At 39.1% G+C, this 22,440-nt stretch overlaps 3 protein-coding genes across 3 annotated transcripts; 2 read left to right on the top strand and 1 right to left on the bottom strand.

Annotated features, from left to right (window-relative positions):
• Positions 1–8,060: 8,060 nt before the first annotated feature.
• On the top strand, positions 8,061–11,595 carry cd4-1 (CD4-1 molecule; the record flags this gene model as incomplete). The annotated part of the gene is made up of 6 exons (XM_083917804.1): positions 8,061–8,154; positions 8,459–8,695; positions 8,787–9,155; positions 10,721–10,978; positions 11,122–11,230; positions 11,565–11,595. 6 exons carry the CDS (start codon positions 8,061–8,063, stop codon positions 11,593–11,595), a joined length of 1,098 nt encoding a protein of 365 aa, XP_083773930.1.
• Positions 11,596–12,132: 537 nt separating this feature from the next.
• LOC310950140 (C-type lectin domain family 4 member D-like) lies at positions 12,133–14,321 on the bottom strand (the record flags this gene model as incomplete). The annotated part of the gene is made up of 5 exons (XM_083917802.1): positions 12,133–12,295; positions 13,513–13,634; positions 13,739–13,848; positions 14,028–14,216; positions 14,300–14,321. 5 exons carry the CDS (start codon positions 14,319–14,321, stop codon positions 12,133–12,135), a joined length of 606 nt encoding a protein of 201 aa, XP_083773928.1.
• A 1,108-nt stretch (positions 14,322–15,429) lies between these two features.
• On the top strand, positions 15,430–22,202 carry cldc1 (C-type lectin domain containing 1). Its single transcript, XM_083919125.1, has 6 exons — positions 15,430–15,773; positions 16,957–17,067; positions 19,322–19,453; positions 19,560–19,711; positions 20,990–21,108; positions 21,443–22,202. The coding sequence occupies exons 1-6, from the start codon at positions 15,683–15,685 to the stop codon at positions 21,603–21,605; spliced, it is 768 nt and encodes a 255-aa protein (XP_083775251.1). The 5' UTR covers positions 15,430–15,682; the 3' UTR covers positions 21,606–22,202.
• The last annotated feature ends 238 nt before the right edge of the window (positions 22,203–22,440 follow it).

Here is a 22,440-nt window from a genome sequence, read left to right as displayed (position 1 = left end):
ACTGCTGCTGCTGCTGCTGCTGCATGTATGTAGGCGCTGTGGGAGTGTGCAGCAGTTTTCCCATGGTATAAACAACGTCATCATTAAACTTCAGCAAATCAACATCACGATAATAACAACTTTTCAGTAACAGTAATATGATCTGTTTGCGTCTCTTGTGAACCACATTGCATTTTCCAATGACCAAAATAGTTCTGCTGAGTTTGTATTTCTCAGGAATATCACACAAACATGACCTGATGTTACGACAGCACGACAGTCCTGCTTGTGTTTAAACCGAAGTTTACTGTAACAAAAAAAGAATATTTTTCCATTCTGATGAAACGATTATGCAGCAGGTCTACAAAACCGTACAGTAACGCACTAAAATAACCCATTGGTGTGTACGAGGGATGGGGGTGAAGTGGTGAGTGGGAGAGACATCTATTGTTTCACAACTCTGAACTTTCAAAGAAGCTTGAATGAAGTTCCCCTACATGGTGAAACGGACAAACTTGTTTTCAGTCATTGAGCAGAATGTCACTTGTTTCTGGTTCTCAACCCCTTTTCCACTGACATTTTGTTTATTTCTGAAACATCAGAACAGTTACATACAGCACAGACTCAGTACCTTCCTGTTTCCGCATGGCTTCAGACCTTTATCCTCTGGGGTTTTGGCGAAATCACACACCATTCCTCTATATCTAAGTGGGTATAAAGCACAAAACAACTATAGTCAGAGACAGAAAATAGAGATTGCATGGCGAGGGAAATCCTCTGTAGGAGTGAGTGGAGGATGAGGAAACAGAGAGATGTAAGTGAAATAAGTGAATCACCCTTTATTCTTGCTTGTGGCCCACACTTTAGTGTTTTTCTCTTTCAGTAATGAAACATGTGGTCCACACGCCCTCATTAGGTGTGTGACTAACGAGGGAGTCCTCATTCTCAGGTGTTTTCCATCAAAATCACAGCTCAAAAACACATTCTGCGTGTATCCAATGAGGATGTGTCAAATTTGAGCCTGTTCTTTGCAACACATTTGTGTCCAGATGTTCTGAAAGAGAATTTCTGTCAGGCCCGAGAAGTAAATGCTTCTTTGCGGCAGCCATAACTCGAAGGGTTTTGTTCTAAGGAGCCAACAAAAAGCTTGTTTCATTTCGAGCTCAGAGGGAACAGAAGCAGGTGTGAGCCCTTCATGAAGGCAGTACAGAGGCAGGCAGACAAACCTCAGAGAGACACATGAGACGTGAGCGAGATGTTTGTTTTGTCCTTGTTGTGGTTCGTGTTTCTAAACCACCTCAGCCGTGTGTTTCTGCAGCTCCAGTCCCTTAATGATCCCTGTAGCTGTCATGAGTAAGCTTGGCCTCGGACAGATGAGGAGAAAGGATGAGGATGATGTTATTATATTCTCTTGTTATGATTCCAAAAAACTATTTCAGTGTACACAAAGAAAAAAAACAACGGTGTCACATCTTCAAGCTACTCTTCCCTTACTTCTGACATACTGAAGCCTGAAATCCAACAAAAGTGCCTCATTCCTTTGTGTTTTTTTTGTGTTATTGAGAAGATTTTTAAGTGGTCATCAAGTTTCACTGAAAAGAAAAACCTTAGTAGACTCATACTGACTGTGGCCATTTCAGTTTCATTTAAACTTCCTTAGTCTGTTCAAAAACCTTGTGATCAGTTTGAAAAGAGTTTTTGAGTACATCACTCCTGTAATAATACCACATTAGCACAGTTGTAAAGCGGTATCGTATGATATTGTACAGTAACATTCTTTGCAGTTGTGTGCGTTAATTCAGAGAGGAATAATCTGAATAAGCTGTCAGAGAAACTCAGACAACAGAGAGCCACAGATGTTATGTTACTGTTGAATTGAGTGCAGACGAAACTACAGCAGGTTCGGAGTGGGGATAAGCACAAACAGATGTTTGGCTCTCGCAGGTGTACGTTTACCCAAAAAGTATTACAAGAGCTACTTGTCATGCAGAGCGTAATGTGAATTTGACATTAGCCTACTCAATGAAATGTGAAATGAAATGCTGTTTTTGAACAAAACCGTTTTAGACTTTAAAATGAGCTGTGTAGCTAATCTATGTTCCAGACGCATATATACAAAGAAATCAACTTTACTCAGTGGGTTCATGGTGCACCAAAAGCAGAGCCACAAGAGGTAAATGAGAGCAGGACTATATTTAGTTAGTATTTATTTAAGGACAAGTGTTTGTTTTCACAGAGATAAAAAATCTGCACTTTCCATGTACGTGTTGGTTTGTCGAGTCCCCCGGGCGGGCTGCTCTCATTTGCTTTGTTAATTCTGCTCAGCTTGTATATAATCACTGAATGCTAATTCATCATTAATCGGAACAGAAAACATGAATTAGATTAGATTAAAACATTTAGCGGAAACTGTTTATCTATTCTATCTATATCTAAACTTATGCAAACGAGAGAATATGTTTAAATATTTATTTAAATCCAGTCAAACAAGATTTACTACTACTTTTGGATTCAAATGCTGAGCTACAAGGAAATGTGTCTAAAATGATGCACATAAAGTTTGATATACTTAAAATAAAAGTATAGAATTTGCACGTTTGACCCAATGTCAGTGTGGTGTGTTATCGACGGAGCGCTGTAACAAGAACAGCTTGTATAGGCGAGGTGATGAAACAGTGAAGTGAAAAATGAATTATTTAACTTTAAATGGACTCGAGGGGGAATTTAAGAGAATAGATTGTAGACACTTTTATTGGTTTGATGTTTCAGGGGTTGATATTCAGTATTTTAAAGTACGCAAGAGCAGTTAGAGTTAGTTAGATTAGTATTTGTTGGGTCAACAAAGTCTTTTTGTTTGTTATTGACGAGAGACAAATCGCCCTGCAGACTTTCTACAACTTTACATCCATTTATCTTCTTGTAAACTCTAAGACTGCAAAGTACATTGCTGTGCTTAGCTCCCAGTAGAAGATACCTAAAAACCTTATTGCTGTTAATGTGAGTGAGTTAATTCTTATGAAAAATATAGTCTAGAGCGATGGTAGACCAGTAAAATGAAGACAGGCACTAATTGTTTGAGTTGTAACAAGTCGATCTCATAGAGGAGACGTTGAAATGTGCATTTCTATCATTTGAAGACTTCTGATTTAGGTATTTCAACATATGTATCACAAACTGACATGATCACATTTCTCTATTCAGCCGTCCCAGTGAAACAATTTCCCCAAAAACTATTAATTTTCCCCTCTCCACACTTTACGGTTTCATATTTAATATGCATGCATCAGCTGCTGTTGGTCCGACAGTCTCTGGCTTGAATTCTGATTCACTAATTATGTATCTGAACCAGTACAATTATATGACCAGAGGAAAAATAACTGAGCAATTATGATAAATTAGGCCGTAAGCCGCCCAATGTGCTATTTAGAACAGGCTAAATATAGATAATGAGTCCGCGGAGACCCTTCACAAATTTTCTGTTATCAGGCAGCAGCTCAAATAACAATTTTAGCCAATTAAGATTGGTTGGTTGTTTATCAGTTGAGCGGATTAAAATGTTAAAAGGAACAAACAAAAATCATGAGTACAATAGAATTTACTTAATAGGATATGGCCATGTTACACTGCAACAATGATAACTGATTTTTATTTATTATGCACAGTAGCGTATACATCTATGTCCTAAACAACACATTAAGCGATAACTCTAAGTTCAGTCTTTGTTTAATTCGTAAAAAAGAACATAGGGATGAGATCTCAGCCAATCGAAGGTGATTATTCTGATTTTGGGTTTGATCGACGGCTGTGTGCTTTGTTTCCAGACCAATCGCTGACGAGGGAGGTGCAACGGCACTTAAAAAGAGTTTGTCTGATAAATATTCAACATTTCCACCTGACTCCGGATCACTGAACACAGAGGGACACCCAACACTCAGCAGCAGATGTGAGTATACTGTCATTTAAAAAGGAAAACATTCAGCTAAATATGGCATATACTTAAAACATTAAGTGCTATGTTCATCAAATATCAGTGTCCAATGTTTTCTCTTACCTGGTTTTGAATTCTGAACCTGTCAGAGCTCAGCAGGCCCAGCGGGGCCGAAAGGTCATAATGAGTTTTATATATTCATGTAATTACAGCGACAAGACAAGATGCATTAATCACACACACACATAATGAGCCTTTAAATAAAGCGGAAAAAAATACAAGAACATTAAACATTAAAATCATCACCAAAAACATAAAAATAGATTTTTACAAAAGTGTCAGCACACCTTAAATCACTTTGAAGTTTGTGGTTGTATTTGCTGTATTTCTACTTTCTTGCCTCTTGCTTTGTTGAAATTCACAAACAGTGACGCAGCACAGAATGGACTCCCGCTGGCTAGACACACAGTTTACAGATTATTAAGGTAGAATTCATTCATAAAGAGATTTTATTTTGGCGCATTCATTTTATACCGACCTTTAAATACAATATGACAATCTGAGCTAAATATTTTAAGATAGCATTAACTTTCATTTGTATATTTGTATATTATATATGTGTATGCTTTTTCAGTGCAACGGTTTTGTTTTGTGCTTAAATTGCCTAAAACTATTTGTGTGTAACTTATCAAAGAGTTAAAAAAAAAAAGTCAAATTCAGTTCAGGTGCAGCCCAGAAGAAGAAATTAAATAATAAATTAATAAATGATACCGTCCTTTTCCTTTTCCTTTTTCTCTTTCTGCTCGCTCTCCTCCCCCATTCACCACCCCACAGTGTTTGACCCTCCCCTCCTCTCCCCTCCCCTCCCCCTCCATCACTGCTTGTTGTCGAAGCTCCATCCGGACTTCAGATACGATCGTCTTGGTTTTCTGAGTTGCAGCTCCACAGGTGCTGTGACTTTGATCGTCTGTTTATCAGTTTCACTCTCCTGGCCTCCCCATTACTGACTTTCTTATAAACTCTGCTCGCAGTTATAATAAATAATGCAACATTATTATTTTCAAATCTCACACACCTCTTGCTTCGCATGTTTACGGTCCTTTATCTTTTATAGGCACACTGGAAACATACATAAAGCATTTGCTTGGAGACATTGCTCCTTGACACACATCGCCTCAGATTTTAATGTTTAATGTTGTTTTTCCTGAGGTAACTGGCTGACTGCCATTTTCAATGTGAGGCCGGAGACAGACGATCATAACATTTTAAAGCCATGAGCTGAATTTTATCAACGTGTTGGGATAAGTGTTGGTATAATACCGATAAATATGACTTTGTGGCCTTAATAAATTTGAAATATTAATCTTTATACTTTTATGGCGAGGGCTGTGACTCATTTTAACAGAACATTGCGGATCATTTGGGAGCAGATTTGGCCTCTTATGGTGAGACAAAATGATTTTTAGAAAGATATTTTGGACATTTTATGCTTTTATTGGACAGTGGACAGAGAGATGAAACACGGGGAGAGAGATTACAGAAATTACATTCAACACAGTCACTGGCCGTACGCAAAGCGGGGAAATTGCATTCATGGCCTTTGAGGACATGCATTGTTCTAAAGTGTTGTAATAGATTATGAGGTAAAAAAAATACACCAGTGGAAGTAAATTAGCACAACAGATTATCTAAATATATTGCAAATGTAACTGCAGCCTATTATTTTCTTATGTATTGTGTTGTCTTGTAATTTGAGGCCAGCACAAATGAGAAGCAGCGCTCGTTGTGTCAGCTCACCTATTTTACAATGTAATTTATTTAATTACACCTGAAACACCTAATAAACATGAATAAGCAGTGTTCTGCATAAATGTTGACATAATATTTGAATCGATTTTAATGTCAAAATAAAATCTTGACAAATAAATCTCAGATCGTAGTCACTTGCACTTGCTTTTGGTCTTTAGCGAAACTCAAAGTTATAAATTATAACAGCTTTATCCTAATGATGGGAAGGTGTCTGGTCTGTGTTGCTCCACTCACAGTGCTTCATTCAAATTATTATTATTTTATAATTGATTTTGATCTTTGGGGGTTAAATTAAAAATAGATCCAATACATAACCTATATATTTTCTTTTAAAGGGTCAAATATATAAAAACTTGATTGACTCTGACTTTGAAGATGTTTTTGTACTCAATCATTGCATACTGTACACATTTGAGAGAGAAACAAGTGGAGGAGGAGAAAGAGAGAGAGAGAGAGAGAGATGAGGGAGTGAGACTGGCAGAGAGGAGAGAAACATCTACCTTTAAACCACAGTCTAGGTGTGCTGCTGGTGCTGTGGTCTCCTTTCTTTTCTCTCTTTAAGCGTGGAGAGATCCGTCTTTCGTGGAACAGGGGAGGAAGAGAGGGGGTGTGAGAGGCAGAGGGGGAGGATTGGGATAAGAATCAGCACCTTAACTAAATCAAGGCCCACCACAACCCAGCATACGCTCTGTGTCTTCCCTCCAACATTTGTCTGTTTCTTCTCATCCAAAAACCCACCACAGGCCGCCTACTCTCAACTCTCTCAACTCTTTGTCTTTTATCTTCTCAAATCTCTCCAAATCTGAGACCACCACAAACCCCTCTTTGTTTCCTGCTGAATTATTTCTCTTTGCAGCAAAAGTTGATGTACATACAAAAGTACATGATAAAGTAAGGACGTCTCTACAACATTCATTGACAAAAACATTTTTTTTCCAAGTATTTCAGTCTAAATCTGTCAATAACTTTGTCCAAACAAAGTGCTCTGGGGTTTAATTGGACTTTTTCTGTCCATTAATAAAACCTTACGAGTGAGAGGCTTGCCTTCCTCATAAGACTTGTGTAAATAAGAAACGCCAAACAATGTGCACACTGGCAATAATTTATTCAAAGTAGATGTATTTATTTTCCAGCCTGTGGCACATTTCCACAGGTTGAAAGGCACATATTGTATCACATACATGTAATTCTTTTTCATGAAGTATCAAGTGAACACGGTGGTAAAATAAAAAGGGCTATATTACAAAGTAAAAAAAAAAAAAATCTTACAACAAGTTATTTCTTTGTAAACATGAAAAATATTGATGGTGTTCCACAGGGCTCCATACTTGACCCACTCTGGTTCTTACTGTACGTGTTTCTACGCGAGCAGATTTCATGACATGGTGGGAAACTTCAAAGCTCAAACAGTAGTATTTATTATCTCCAGTGCCTGATGACCCCAACAGTCTAAATTTCTTAACATCAGGCGGCTAAAAAAGTATTACATCTTACACCTTTACAAAACAGGTTCAGTAAGAGGGGAAAAAGCTTCGGTGTTAGAGATCAGAAATTAAACGGCTCACTGACCGCATTCTTCTACCTCAGAAATATATAAAAAGTCAGACCATATCTGATGCCAAGTATTTAGTCAAGCTTTGGTCTTTAGTTTCAACCACTACAATGCTCTTCTGGACTAGACATTTTAAAAAAGCAGTAAAAGAGAGCACTTAAAACCCATTTTAGCATCTTTACAATAAATGTATCATTATTTGTGTTACATTTTTGTAATGTAATTTTCATGTAAATCAAAGTGAGGTTGCTATACAAATAAAATGCTTTATCATTATAATCATACAGATTTTATGTAAATATGTTACCTGTTTTTTAGACGTGTGACTGAAATGAAGAACTTAATTAAATCCGCCCTTCTCATCGCTGTGCTTGTGTCAACAACAGGTGAGATGCACTCATTGTGAATTATTGCTTTCTTTTTTACTTCAGGACTGTTTGGTTTCGTGCACCAACACATAACATTTTTTTCTCACTCTCTTAGGGGCAGAAGAGGTGATATATGCTCAGGTGGGAGAGACGGTCACCATTAATGCTCCAGCTTCGATTACTTCAAAAAAATATGTGTACTGGTTTTTTGAAAACATTCAACTTGCCTGGAGCAATCATCTTGGCGGAAAGGGGTTTAATCAAGGTGAACAGTACCTTTGGCTACAATACCGCATTCACAGATAAAATGACATGTTTTTAAAATAAACAGATGAAACAGTTACATTTATTTCATTCTTGCCTTGCAGATGAATCTTGGAAAGACAGGTTGTCCTTGTCTGGGGACTCACTGATCATCAGAAACATGCTACAAGAAAACTTTGGGAGTTATTCCTGTAAACTGCCTTTGAATGATGGAACAACTTCCATCGCCACATATAAACTACTCAAACTCACTGGTAAGAAAAACGTGACATGATGAGTTCAGTATTTTTAAAAGGGCTATTGTACTTTTTACGAGAGTAGTCTACATAATCTACGGGCAGATACAGTCAATTTTAATTATAAAATGTGTTCAAAGTAAGACTAATGTAAACAAGGCTGTTTCCTTACTTTACCTTCACTTATTGACATTCTGCTGCTGTATTTCTGTTTGTTAAACTATGTTTACTTGATGGAAAATGTACAGCCAAATAGAATACAACATTAAGAGAAAAACGTCAGACATTTAACGATTTTCATCATTTCCATTCTGTTTCCTAGTGAATGTGAACTCCAAGTCTCCTCTGTTGCCCGGGGAGTCTCTGTCTCTGACCTGCAACGCAGAGACTCTTGAGGGTCACAAGGCGCCAAAGACACACTGGCTGAATCCCCGGGGAGAGAAAAAGACAACTAACCAACATGCACTCACTGTGATAGCTACAACACAAGACAATGGCGAGTGGACTTGTGTTGTGACAAATGCTAAAAAAGAGGCCAAAGTTTCCGTTACAGTTTTGGGTGAGTTCCTGTGAACATGCATGTATGCATTAGTTTTGCATTAGTTTTATGTTGGTTTACCCTCATCCTTTTTTTAATCCCCATTTTTTAGACCTCTCCCCAGCTGCTTTACATACTCAGTATACGTCTGAATCCCAGCGTCTCACCGTCCCCTGTTCCCTTCCGTCTCACATATCCTGGGCTCAAATCAAAGGGAAGGACATCCAGGAGGTCCACTGGCACTTTGTCCCTAAACCAGGCTCAAGTCCACAGAGGCTCTTCTCCCTCTCTCTGGAGGATCCACTGACCTGGAGGGCAGACCAAGACAGAGGACTGAGTCCTGTACCAGACCTGCAAAAAGGAAAAATGTCTTTGACCAGAAATCGAGGGAAAGAAGACGACAGAGGAGATTATGTTTGCGCCCTGAAGTTTAAAAACGGCGTGACTCTGGACAGAACTGTACACGTGAAGGTTCTGCAAAGTAAGTCAAAACTAAATGCTTTGTGCCCGCCCAGCTCTGTGTTGCACTCACATCCGTCATGTGAAATTCAGTTTGCTTGTTCTTTTGTTATAGCATTGTCCTCATTTATTTTTTTGATGTGCATTTTCTTTTCTCCTTCCTAATTGTCATTCATAACAGGCTGGATACAGTTGTTTCTTTGCCTCCTCTGCCTGTGCTCATTTGTTCCGTGCAAATGTTTTCATCTCCCTGCTTTGGAAGTGTCCCTGGTGTGATGTGTCTAATTCAGTGGCTAATACACTTGTCTAGCTCCACTTGTTTTAATAGAGTATAACAAGCCTTCCCTCCACCGGAAGAGTGTGATAACAAAATTAATTTTAATTGGACTCTGTGTTCTGAGGACATATGGTGTGAAAGATTTCAGTTTTTTTTTTTTTTTTATCAGAACTGTTATTTACTCAGGAACATTGAACCAAGTTCACACACCTGATGGATTAATTCAAAGAAGGCGGGTGTCTTGCAACTATGGGTCCCTTGGTTGTTGTTACTAGTCTTACTTGAATATTTGTGGTTGTCTCCAAACTTTGCCCCCCTGGAATCACCACCACAGTCCATCACACAAAATTTTCTGTGTAAATACAGTGCTGCGAGTGAACGCTTGTGTACTTACTTAAAAGGGTGTTCAAGCCAGCCAGATGAAATTACCAAGTTAAAACCACTGAGAGACTACAGTTGTTACTGCTTACGGGTTACTGATATAAGGTAACAATATAGCATTTTAGTTCAGTGTCAGTTTTTCCTAAAACATGGAATGAATCATATGACATGGCGGTCTAATTGCAGGTGATTCATGTCCGGGATTGAAGTTGTACAAAAAGTGTTGTCTTTTAAATTTTAATCTAATTTGTTTTATGATACCTGACAGCCAGGCAACACCCCACATCACAGAACTAAATCAAATTAATATTCATATCTGGATTGTACCTCTATCTTGTGTACACTATCGATTCATCTGGTTATTTCCTCGATTCTTCGACAAATCATTTTGTCTTTGAGATGATGAAAGATGGTGAGGGATGCCTGTTGTAGTTTCCCGGAGACCCAACCCGCAGTTAAAAGCCAAAAGATATAACAAAAGTCTGAAGAGACCAGCATGTATTCACGTTTGAAGCCAGAGAAATAATTTTAAAATGATTTGGATGATTAATCGACTGTGAAATAGTTGCAAATTGGTTTTCTCTGCATCGAATGGTTGACTTATTGTTTCAGCTCTAATTGTCTTTTGGAGCGGTTCAACAATAGATCATGCCCCCCCTCCCCCCACCTTGTCCATTCAAATTTGTTATTAATGCTATGTGCAGTGACACTTTCATAAAGATGCTGTCATGTTTTTGTATTTTTCTGTTTTTATTTGAAGAAAAAAAAGAAATCCCCCATCTTTTTTGCTGGCACAGTGTAGCAACAGGATCTCAGTTGGATTCAGAACGAAAATGTTGAGGAAAGAGGTGTGAAAGATTTTGCCAGCCTGTGAAAATATCTCATGCATTTTATATTCTTTCTTTCTTTCTTCAATTCACTCTCTTTAGTCACCTCCTCCCCAGGAACAGAGTTGATTTCGGGCCAGCAGCTCAACCTGACTTGCAGCTTCGGCGATCCGCTGCCCTCTGACCTTCAATTGAAATGGTTCCCGCCTAAACAATCGTCCCTGTCTCTGACACCTGACACCCGTCACCCGGACAATCTCATCATCCCCGAAGTGGGGACAGGAGATGGTGGAAAGTGGAAGTGTGAGCTGTGGCAGAGCGAAGCAAGGCTGACGTCGGCTGAGATCACACTGAAGATCGGTGAGCGCAGGAAGTGAAAGGAGAGCAGGAAATATGACACTGGCATGACCTTGTGGCCAGTCTCTTTTACGACAGAAAGTTTTACATGTCGTGTTCTGTGTGCTGTATACCGTTTGATGCCTGTGTGTTTCTATTGTACACAGAACCCAAACTGAGCATGCGGATGCTGGTGGTCGTATGCAGTGCCGCAGTCATCGTAATCCTCCTCCTAATCATCCTCGTTTTCATCCTCTACCGACGCAGAAAAGTACGGTTAAACCATTCCTATTCCTATCCATTCGATCACACTTGGTTATTAATGAGGCATAAAGAAGTATCTCTCTCTCTTTCTGTGGCTGATATTTAGCAGAGGACAAGACACCTGGGGCGTCGGCTCTGCCAATGTAAAACGTATGTAACAACCATTTCCTGGACTCATGAAATTTCTCCAAACACACATTCACACTCATCAGCACTGACATTTAAAAAACAACAAAAAAAACCAGGTCATGAAGTTTTTAAACATTAATAACAAACATCTTGCTTTCTGTAGCTCTGTGTCTCTTTCTGTAACTCAAAAAGAAACCTTTGACTTTTTATGTTTCAGCCCCAAGCCCAAAGGCTTCTACAGAACATGACATCTCCAACAAACACATTTTCAAGAGGACATGGCAACACATTGAATTTCTGTCCAGATACGATGGGTTTTTCCGTCACATCCACTAAAGCATGAAACTCTGTTACGTGTTAGATGAGGGTTCAAAGATTGTTATCAGAAAAATGTATTTTACAGTTGTACATATAGTCATTTTGGATTGTTTCATATTTGTAATAAGGGCTTTTCTACTTCACAGAATTGCTCTACGTTCCATTCAATTATCATTCTAACATTATTTTCTGTGATAATTGCTGTTAATAATTGTCTGTTATACTCTTTCATCCACATTGTTTATAGATTTGTCTTGATAAGTTATGTATTTTTATGAGGCTTTATATACTGCACTGATCGGTTATTTGCTTTCTATAAATATTTACATATATATAGTATATATTTTTTAATGATGTTGACACAAAACAGGACCTTTTTGTCAGAGAATTGTTTATTTGTAAAGGCATTGGTCATTTCCAATAAAATGTCAATATCTTGAGTGGTGTTCCTGCAGCGGTGTGCTGGCTCAGTCGAGAGGGATGGCGTCCATCTGACAGACTCGAGGATAAATGAAGGAACAGGGAACATCGTACCAGATCTGCGTATCGCTGTTCACCACCACACAGTCCTCTCCCTCCGGCCCACCAGACTGATTGTTGTCTGGCTGGGACGTCGACACATCCCAAAATCTATTCAGTAGGCAGACAGAAGAAATCATTGTGTGAAGTCAGATTATTGCTTCACCTGATGTGCGTGCACAAAAAGATATAATGATTTAATAACTAATGTCTTTAGTGGGCATGGGCTCTAATTAGCAAAGTTTGCAGGGATAATGACTGATGCAAAACAGTACGTGTCTATGTGACTGACATTATTCACGAGACGGAATATCTGCTTTTTCTCAATATGATCACTTGCATGTTGATGATGAACCTTGAATGAAATTGACCGTAATTACTTAAAATTCCAACCAAACTCGCATGTCTCGTTTTCTCCAAAAGTAACCTTGTATATATTATATTTATAGGCTAAGTAGCTTTCCATTAGGTGTTATATTATTTAGAAAAATACCTTTTTATTAGCCAGGCAACAACTTTGTCCACATATTTCATACAGACATTCATGTTCCTTGAAAGATAAATCCTGATTTTTCCTCTGGCACCAGCATGAAATTTATTGTGCAACATTTATTCGATAGATGTTTTAATGACTTTAATTAAACACCATCATCAGGTCAAACTTGCTATTTATCTTTGGTTCATGACTGAATACCTGCAGAACTAATGACATTCCCCTCAGCCTCAGATGCACACTCACAAAACTAAATCGGTGAAGATGGTAAACATTATACAGGCTTTGGAGAGATCACCATGTTAGCATTGTTTGCGTTGAGCTCAAAGCACCACTGTGCCTAAGTACCGACTCATAGAGCAGCTGGTGTGGGTTTTATTGATGTGCAGCAGAGGTATTGACAGGCCAGTCACTGTCAGAAATATCTACGGTCTGTATGTGTAAACACACACACTGCTTTACATCTGCTCAACAAGGTCGATTTAACACACTGAAAACATTGTTCAAGGTGTTGGCAAACTCTTATATTAATCTTAATTGCATTTACCTACTTTGATCCTCTTGCCTGTCCAGTTTATGAGATTCAAACAATAGACACAACATCACACCTAAACATGGTTTTTACACCATTGTATTCATTGTAAATCTGTTAATCTTTCAACCTGAGGGTATGGCAGGTGTTGCAGCTGCAGAGTCTATGCCATACTCTTATTCACTGAGCCTTTATAAGGATGCTTGAATTATTTAGTTTGTTTGTGTACAGTATTTATAGTACTTATAGTATATTATCTTATTATGAGAAGAGTGTTTTGATTTCTAGGCGTCTGATACATACGGTGTTTTAAGTGCTGAGTTGTCCGCCCATCTCCAGTCTCCTTCACTCGCAATGTCAGTCAGACCGATCCAGTAGTATGAGGATATGCCTCCTTTCTTTCTGGCTTCTCGTTCCACGATATCCTTAAGAGGAATGGGCGATTTTATTTTGGGAATACTTTGTGAATTAACAAATATATTCAAATACAGAGGTGGGAAAACACACACACACACACAGAAGCACTTACATGCTGTTCTTTGGTGGTCAAGATGGCCAGATGTGCGCCCATCTCTGAACACTTGGCCGTACTATTAGCAAAGTCATCCCTGTCAGTGCTGAAGAAGAAGCATTGGTCCTCTGCGTGGACCCACCCGTCAGGACAATGTGTAGAGTTGGTCACTAAACAAACACATCCTGGTTAACTAAGGTACATTTACAGTTGGTTTACAGAAGAGTGCAGAGTATGTGTGGGATTTTAAAATATAAACATATGATGAATTATCTTCCAGTTACTGGAACCTGGAAGAGGAACGAACCTGAAGCTGAGCAGTTGGCTGCCAGGTTATTGTACTGGATATGCAGGAGTCTGTAGCGATTCTTCAACAGCTTTAGCTTCAGCTGTAGAGAGGACACATCTGCCTCTGAAGTGTCTGCTGAGGAGACTTCAGAAACCAGCAGGCCGATGAGAACATAAAGGACGGTGTGGCCTCTGACGCCCAGGGCACCTGGAGAGACAGAAAGTATTTGCAACATTAGGGTGAATGCACATCCACATACACTTATGCACTCTGTATAAGGGTGCACTTACCTATCTTTTTGGTAAGGTTCATCGTTTCTGTGAGCTTGTTGAATATCACAAACTTCTCTGGTGTTTTATAGGGCCAGTTTGTGTACTCAGGAGCAGGGGACGGAAAGTACAGATTGCACAAATCTACCAGACAGATTGGGCTGTTCATGATCATCAGAGCATGTAAACTCAGATGGTGCAATATCTGGTAGCCAAACCATTGATGACCTGCCATACTAAATCAGATAGACAAACATTTCCTGATGGAGTGCGGGCATGAAGGTGGGGCATTATTTACCGTTATATGAGTAAAGTCTCCTACTTGGCAGTACTCCTACTAAAACTTGGCAAAGATGAAGGTCTAAAAAGTACGATTCAGCATTAATCTGCACTGCGTGTGTGTGTGTGTGTGTGTGTGTGTGTGTGTGTGTGTGTGTGTGTGTGTGTGTGTGTGTGTGTGTGTGTGTGTGTGTGTGTGTGTGTGTGTGTGTGTGTGTGTGTGTGTGTGTGTGTGTGTGTGTGTGTGTGTGTGTGTGTGTGTGTGTGTGTGTGTGTTCCTAATTTTGGCTACCTTTTGGGACACAATTCAGACTAGACCAGTCCATTGGAGACGGCTCGCGCAATTGGGGACAGAGCCACTCTGTTGCTCCAACAGTCTTTTTGGTGTGTGTCCTATTGTCAGCTCCTCTTCGTCCTGAGGTTCTGTTATTCAATACAATTAAAGCAGAGGAGGGTTATCTAGTTTTCATGTCTGTATCCATTTCAGTGACTACTGAACCAAAATCTGTGGTTGCACCATCAACATGGTTGTACTTTGTACATGATTCAGAGCTTGGACCTCCTTTCATTACAAAACACACACATTTCCCAGCTGCTTTCCGATCACAACCCCTGTTGCAGCTCAGTTTATTCCACATTTTTAAAATAAAAAATGTGTTCTGACTCATACTCTGACATATGGTTGTTGTGTCATCTATCATACATCTGATCCAGAATCAGTGCTTCACTCCAAACAGAGATCGGAAGTGAAGAAACTACTGGATTGTGCAACACAGGGCAAGCTGACAGTGAAACTCCACAGCAACAAGCAGGAATACACCAGACTGAGCCAACAAACTGAGGAAAGAAACTCCCAGTTTGCATTAACAGCCTCTCCTCTTTTCCAGAAAACACTTATTTAGTTGTAGATACAGGACAGTTTAACTGAGCCTATTTTTTACAGCACTGCAGCAGTGTTGTGAGCAGGGGGACCTGCCTCGATAAATCAACCAGCAGGGACAAATTTAATTTCAAGGAGAAATATTGCTGCTCGGGAGAGGAGATATCAAAGCCTTTGGGGACCAGAGGAGGTACAGAACAAAGAGAGACAAAGTGAGACAGAGTGTTAACAAGGGCATCTCGGCCATGGAAGAGAGAGAAGCCTACAGCAGCCTGCAGGAGTTCAGTGAGGAGCCGACACCTGGAGGGAACAGGCTCTTTCTGGAACACAGCGACGGTATTTCAAATGTGTCAGAGATATTGAGATATTTCATGCGTGTAACAGCCGGTGGAGGAACACAAATAGCCTTCACATAAGTGTAATTATGGACTGCTCAGTGACAAACATGACTTTACTTCTTTGTAATGCAACCTCTACTTCACTACATTTTTACTTTGTTCAACTCCAATATATACAGTGGTGAAAGAAGTAGTCAGGTTTCTATTTAAGTAAAAGTAGCACTACCTCTATGTAAAAACATCACATTAAAGGTGAACGTCGTGCATGCAACATTTTACTTAAGTCATTGTATTATCAGCTAAATCTAAGTACAAAAATAAAGTTCTTCACTATGAAGGCAATATGGCCTCTGTCTGTGCTGCATTAATACATATTATAATTAATTATTATCATTTACCCGTGAGCATGTAAGTAGTGTTTTAATGTTGTAGCTGGTTGCAGTGGAGTTAACACTTTATACCCTATTGGGTATTTTAATATACTCAATAACATTTAGGCACACTTACTCAAGTACTGTAACTTTGAGGTACTTTTTATTTTGTATTTCCATTTTATGCCTATTTATACTTCAACCCCACAACATTAGACAGTTTTAGTTAAGGTTTAGGTTTACTTTAGCGATTATGATTTGTTTTTTATGTAAAACACATTATCATCATTTAAAATATGATGCATTGTTATAAATTAAACTATCCAAACTATATAACATACATAAAATCAGGTCAGCCAACTGCAGTAAACAATAAGCTATACTGTACAAGTAAGTATGTGGATAATGTAATTGGGACTTGAGCAATTCTTCTGCTGAGTATTTTCTGTTGACATTTAAAGTGATTTTTAGCTTTCTGTATTACTGAAGTTAGACTGCAGGGCTTTTACTTGACGGTATTCTGCTGCTTTTACACTTTACTAAAGGATCCACTACTGAATCTGTCTGTGTGCATGTGTATTTTTGTGTTTGTGTGCATATATGGCAGCGAGAGGCACGAATAAACACTTGACCTAACTTAGTTTCAGCAGACACACAGTGTTATCTTTTGGGAATAGTAAATGTCATAAAGCTGAATTCTGGTCAAATGGTTCTGCTCCACAATCTCCTTTTACTCAAAGTCTGCACTCAGAGGATTAAAAATGGTGAATTGACAGCTACCATGCTGAGGACTGTTGTGTGTCTAATCAGGCTCCCAGGGACTGAAGCGGGGCGCTGAGTGTTTGAGGAGTCAGACTGCTCTCCTGATACTTATTGGCTTTTTGGCCTCCATCTGCGCTAACATCGTACTCACTGTGCTCTGTAAGTATAAACAACCTCCTTCCTGCCCTCCAGCCTGATATGTATATTGGCCTGTCTGCTTCTCTGTCTGTGAGTCTCACTCTCGCTGATTATTCTCTCTTTATTTCAGCTCACTGCGCTTTTGGACACCTATAATTGGCAATAAAAAAGATAAAGCACTCTCTCCAGTCCAGTGAGGGTCATGTAATAGAAAAAGCACAAAAGTCCATAATTGTGAAATATTTCTCCTGCAGGGCCAACCGGCTCTGGCAGCTCAGCCTGATAATGTGCTTGTGAGGACACTCTCTCATTTAAAACAAACACCACTGGGGATGTACGTGCTTGATCTATTACCACCACAGCTGCACACACACACACACACACACACACACACACACACACACACACACACACACACACACACACACACACACACACACACACACACACACACACACACACACACATACATTCATACGTTCACAGACACACAGAGAAGCTATTTATTAGAATTTTAGTATCTGTATATGATGACTTGCAACAAGAGAAGGAAATAAAGAGAAACATAAAACACTTTCTATGACAACTGGGTCTGTAACATATTTGATTTAATTCTACTTTATGAATATGGCGCACAAGTACACATTATGTACTGTATCATAATAAATTGGCCAATATTCCTAGCAGTTAAATATAACTATAGTGGGTCAGGTAGGCTGGTAATATAAATGTTTCCACTTTACTTAGGTGGACTCGTTATTTGCTTTGTAATGGTACATTAGCTGCACAGTAAACAACATTTGCCATGTAAAAAAAATGCAGCCCATTTTAAAGGAGACATATTATCATTTTCAGGTTCATTCTTTTATTCTGGGTTTCTACTACATCATGACACACAAAACACCTTATTTTTCATCTAATTTATCAAACTGTCTATCTGAATATGCCTGTATTCACCCTCTGACTGAAACGCTCCGTTTAGCATCTGTCTTTTAATCCTCCTGAAAAAGCCCAGTCTGTTCTGATTGGCATTTTCAGGTTGCGGGAAAGAGCGTCAGTCTTTGCAGGCTTTTGACATAGAGGCCAAATGTTGAAATTACAGCTTCACGTGATGTCATTGGGCCCAAAAATACTATTTCCCTTTTACTTAGAAATGAAAGAACTATATGCAAACCCAAGAATATATTTTTCAGGTGTCACAACCCCTGTGAAAGGTGCTTGGTCCAACCATTAAACTGGAAGTAGCCGGCTCGGCCCGGGGGCAGTTTTTGTGGTATATCATGGTGGTTTTTGTTGAATCTTTGTTCCCCACATTTAACCTCACTGCAGAACCTGCACCTGTGCTCTCACATCAGCAGATTTGCCAGTCAGTCGTTATGATAGGACATTAGTTTTATCAAGAATAACTCAGTCTTATAATACACGCTAACTCTGATGTCATTCACTTACCACAGAAAGGCTTTCACCTTACAGTTAATCAAGGTTTAAATCTTTTTGGTGTTGTTGCTTTTAATGAAAGCCACATAACTCACATATTTGTTTATGGCTTTTATTACATCAATTCGTGTTTTCAGGAAGCATTGCAGATATAATTTTTTTAATACATAAAAGGGAAGTGGCAACATAAACTGAGGAAACAGAAATGTGGAAAAATATCTGCCAATGAAACCAGAGAAAGTTAATTTTGTAAATTGTCTTTCTTCCTTTCTTTTTTTCACAGCCGCAAGGGAGCTCATATAAACGAAATCATTCCAGTAACCGCAGAAATAAAATCAGAGATTCATTTTCATAGACTGTACAGACGAGCGTCATGTGTTTCTAGAGGGAGAAGTCAGTGGTGGATTAGAAAACACAACAGTATGAAAATAACATTAGTGTTTGGTCATTAAATTTTGTACAGATATTCACGGTCCCCAGTAGTCTGGAGACCAGACAAATCTGCCACATTATAATAATAATCTACAGGTATGTCTGGCCCCTCTCCCGTTTAGACAGATTTCCAGCAGCTTGACAAACGGATCACAACCGTGTATCTCATGTGGGGCGAGTTTAATACGATGACTGACGGCGTCACCATCCAGTCTGCAGGTCCATTAGGCCAACCAGCTTTTCAGGCTCACGAAACTCAGATCAAACTGTGAAACTAGGCAGTACTAATCAAATATAAATTATGTTACTCTATTGCCTATTTCTCACATACCAAAATACATTTAGTGTACTGTCTATCTATCTATCTATCTGTCTAATGTAATGTAATGTAATGTAATCCTCTCAGTGATAGGCAGACCAGTACCAGGTGCCCCCCTCGATTCCTCATCCCTGGGCTTCAAACTGAACTCGGTTCAGAGACGTTACATCCAGCTGTGTGAGGACTACACCGCCCTGGGACAGAGCTGTTCAAAGACAGGTGGCAGGATGTAGATCAAACGCGAACACGTTCTTCATTTCCTGCTGTCTTTGATTAACTGTTAAACCTCTTCCTTTTTTCATCTCGCCCTCTTTCTCATTAACAGTTAAGAGGTGCAGGGAGTGCCCTGAAGGATGGCTTAAGGTCGGGGATCAGTGTTACTATTTCAGCGATGACAAGCTGGACTGGCTGAAGAGCAGAGATAGCTGTGCAGAGATGGGCAGCCATCTTACCATACTGCACACCATGGAACAACATGTGAGTGTGTGTGTGTGTGTGTGTGTGTGTGTGAGATAGAGAGAGAGTGTGTGTATGGGGCTGTACTAAACACAACTCACTGTATCAGCAGCCGGAATAGACAGAAATGAACACATTGTCTGCAGAGCCTTGCTGATCGGCACAGGTGTTCCTCATTCCCCTTAATTGGGTCTATTACTGTGTGCTGTCTGCAGTGTGTGTGTGTGTGTGTGTGTGTGTGTGTGTGTGTGTGTGTGTGTGTGTGTGTGTGTGTGTGTATGTGTGTGTGTGTGTGTGTGTGTGTGTGTGTGTGTGTGTGTGTGTTTGTGAGAGAGAGAGAGAGAGAGAGAGAGAGAGGTAAGGTCACTTCCTTGAGTCTTTTTAAATTAGACTGACTTTGACTACAAAAGCAGTTTGGTGTGAACTTATAACAACAACTAATAACATTAAGAATTGACTTTGTTTTATTCAAGCGTCACAGTGAGCCATGACAATGTGACAGTGAGTCAAAATGCACAATACCGGCATCGTGACACTGAAGCAGCTACATGGAATTTATTCATTCATCATCATTCATTTTATTATTTACACCTGTGCTTTTGCTGGGGGCGAACCCCCAACTGCTCAGGGCTCGGTCCTGTGAGGCAGCCCCCTCACTCTGATCGCTCCATACATAATGCATGTGCATAGGTCCTGTTTGTGTATGTGTGTAAGTGGGTTTGTACGTGTTTGTGAATATATAAAACAAAACAGAGTGAAACAATGTACTTTTCCATGGCAGGATTAATAAAGTGTACCTGCTCCTTCTTCCTATGTGGTAAACAAACAATCACGTACATAATCAAAACACAGATGTCTTAGTAATCTGTTGTTACAATGTTTCATAATGTCAGTTATGTTTGTAATCACTAAAAATAGTAATATAAGCCAACATAATCCACCCACACAGGTGATTTCACTGTATTCTTCTGATTAAACCTCTACTCTGGACTGTTTTTGTGTATACAGACCTGTACAGACTGTGCTTCATTAACATCTGAATGACTTTTAGCTTGATTTAGTAGATCTGAAGATGCTTCACCGTATAATAATACCATAATAACAAAGTGTGTGTGTTATTTTGTGTGTTTGAATTTGAGTTTTACCACATTTCGTCTGGTCTTCCCATCCATAAACGATGTTAAAGGGTTAAGAGTTGGTCTTAGAGTCAAATTTAAAACGTTTGGATTTGGGATTTTAGGTATGTCTGGGTATGTCAATGATTTACAAATGTGTTAGTTTGTGTGTGTCTAACTTCAGGAGGCTCTGGAAATAGAGGCCAAGAGAGTTAGCTTTGATTACCACTTCTGGATCGGCCTGTCTGACATAGAGAAGGAAGGAGAATGGAGATGGGTGGACAACACCACACTGCAACACAAGTACTGTTTCATTTTAATATTTAATTAATTTCTTTGTTTATGTCCTATTTATCAAAGTTGCTATTCATTTAAAATACAGGTGACACTGAATAAACTGTCCAGGAAGTACTTACAATAAACCTGAAAAGATTGTTTTTCCAGGCCTAAATTAATCTAAAATCATAAATAGACACACAAGAATGTGCATTATTGTAACAAAACCTCTGAGAAATCATCACAGAATCAGATGCTTTGGCGAGGTGAGCCTGTTTTCACATCTGTCAGAAATGATCACGGTTGTTATTTATAGCTTAGTCTATCTATCCCTGTTTCCTCCTCTCTCCCTCTGTCACAGCTACTGGGATCAGTGGAGCTCAGAGCCAAATAACCACCAGTCAGGAGGGGAACACGGAGAGGACTGCGCCACCTTAGACAGCCACGCAAAGACATGGTTTGATGTTCCTTGTGAACACATTTATAAACGGATCTGCCAGATGGATGCCATTCAGTTCAACTGAATCCCCATACAAATGAAAATACTGCACAACTGGGAAGTCTGGAAACTACAAAGAAAGTTAAAAAAAATGTGTTGAGAGAGCACTTATTAGAGGATATTTTACTGCTGCACACACACAAGGGAAAATACAAAATATTAAAAGAGAATATCCGTAATATTGCACTAATTTTAGATAAGAAGGAAGTCAATATAAAAAAAAAAATCATTTGATATTGACATCAGGTAACGCGTGTCTGTTTACAATTAATAAGCCTATTATCGAATGTCATTTTGAGATATTTCATCCAAATTGCTTTTATTTGAATGTCAGGCCGTCAAGGTCTGACATTAGAAAAAAAGTCTTCATATTAAAAAGTTGAATCCAATAGGTTATATTTCATTGAGAGAGATTTGTGTGAATTTCGAAATTCTTAAAGCTAAGCTGCAAATTATTTCAGATCAACACTGAACAGTGTATTTTAAAGCGGTTTTTGTTTTAAAATGAATCTTGTTGCTGCATTATGTCAAACTTTGAGACAAAATATATGTGAATAAAACTGTCTTTTTTTTGAAGGTCTGGCCCTTTTTTTCCTTGTCTATGATATACATGCTACCATGCAGCCTACTGACACATTTTATTGTATTTTTGTTTACTTTTTATTTACATGTTCGAAATAAAGCATTAATTCATTCATTCAAGTTAACCAGTTGAGGTCTGTTCATTGATTGACTGTATCCTCCTACTATACTGAAAAAAGGAAAAACAATGGCTCCCAACATATTTTGCTTGTTACGACCCCTTTTCACATGTTATGACCTTAGTGTGGACATGAGAGCAACCAAAGATTGATTCTGGA

The sequence above is a fragment of the Echiichthys vipera genome (genome assembly GCF_963691815.1).
Source record: "Echiichthys vipera genome assembly, chromosome: 8".
In the NCBI taxonomy this organism is placed as follows: domain Eukaryota; kingdom Metazoa; phylum Chordata; class Actinopteri; order Perciformes; family Trachinidae; genus Echiichthys; species Echiichthys vipera.
This window is presented reverse-complemented; position numbering and strand designations above follow the sequence as displayed.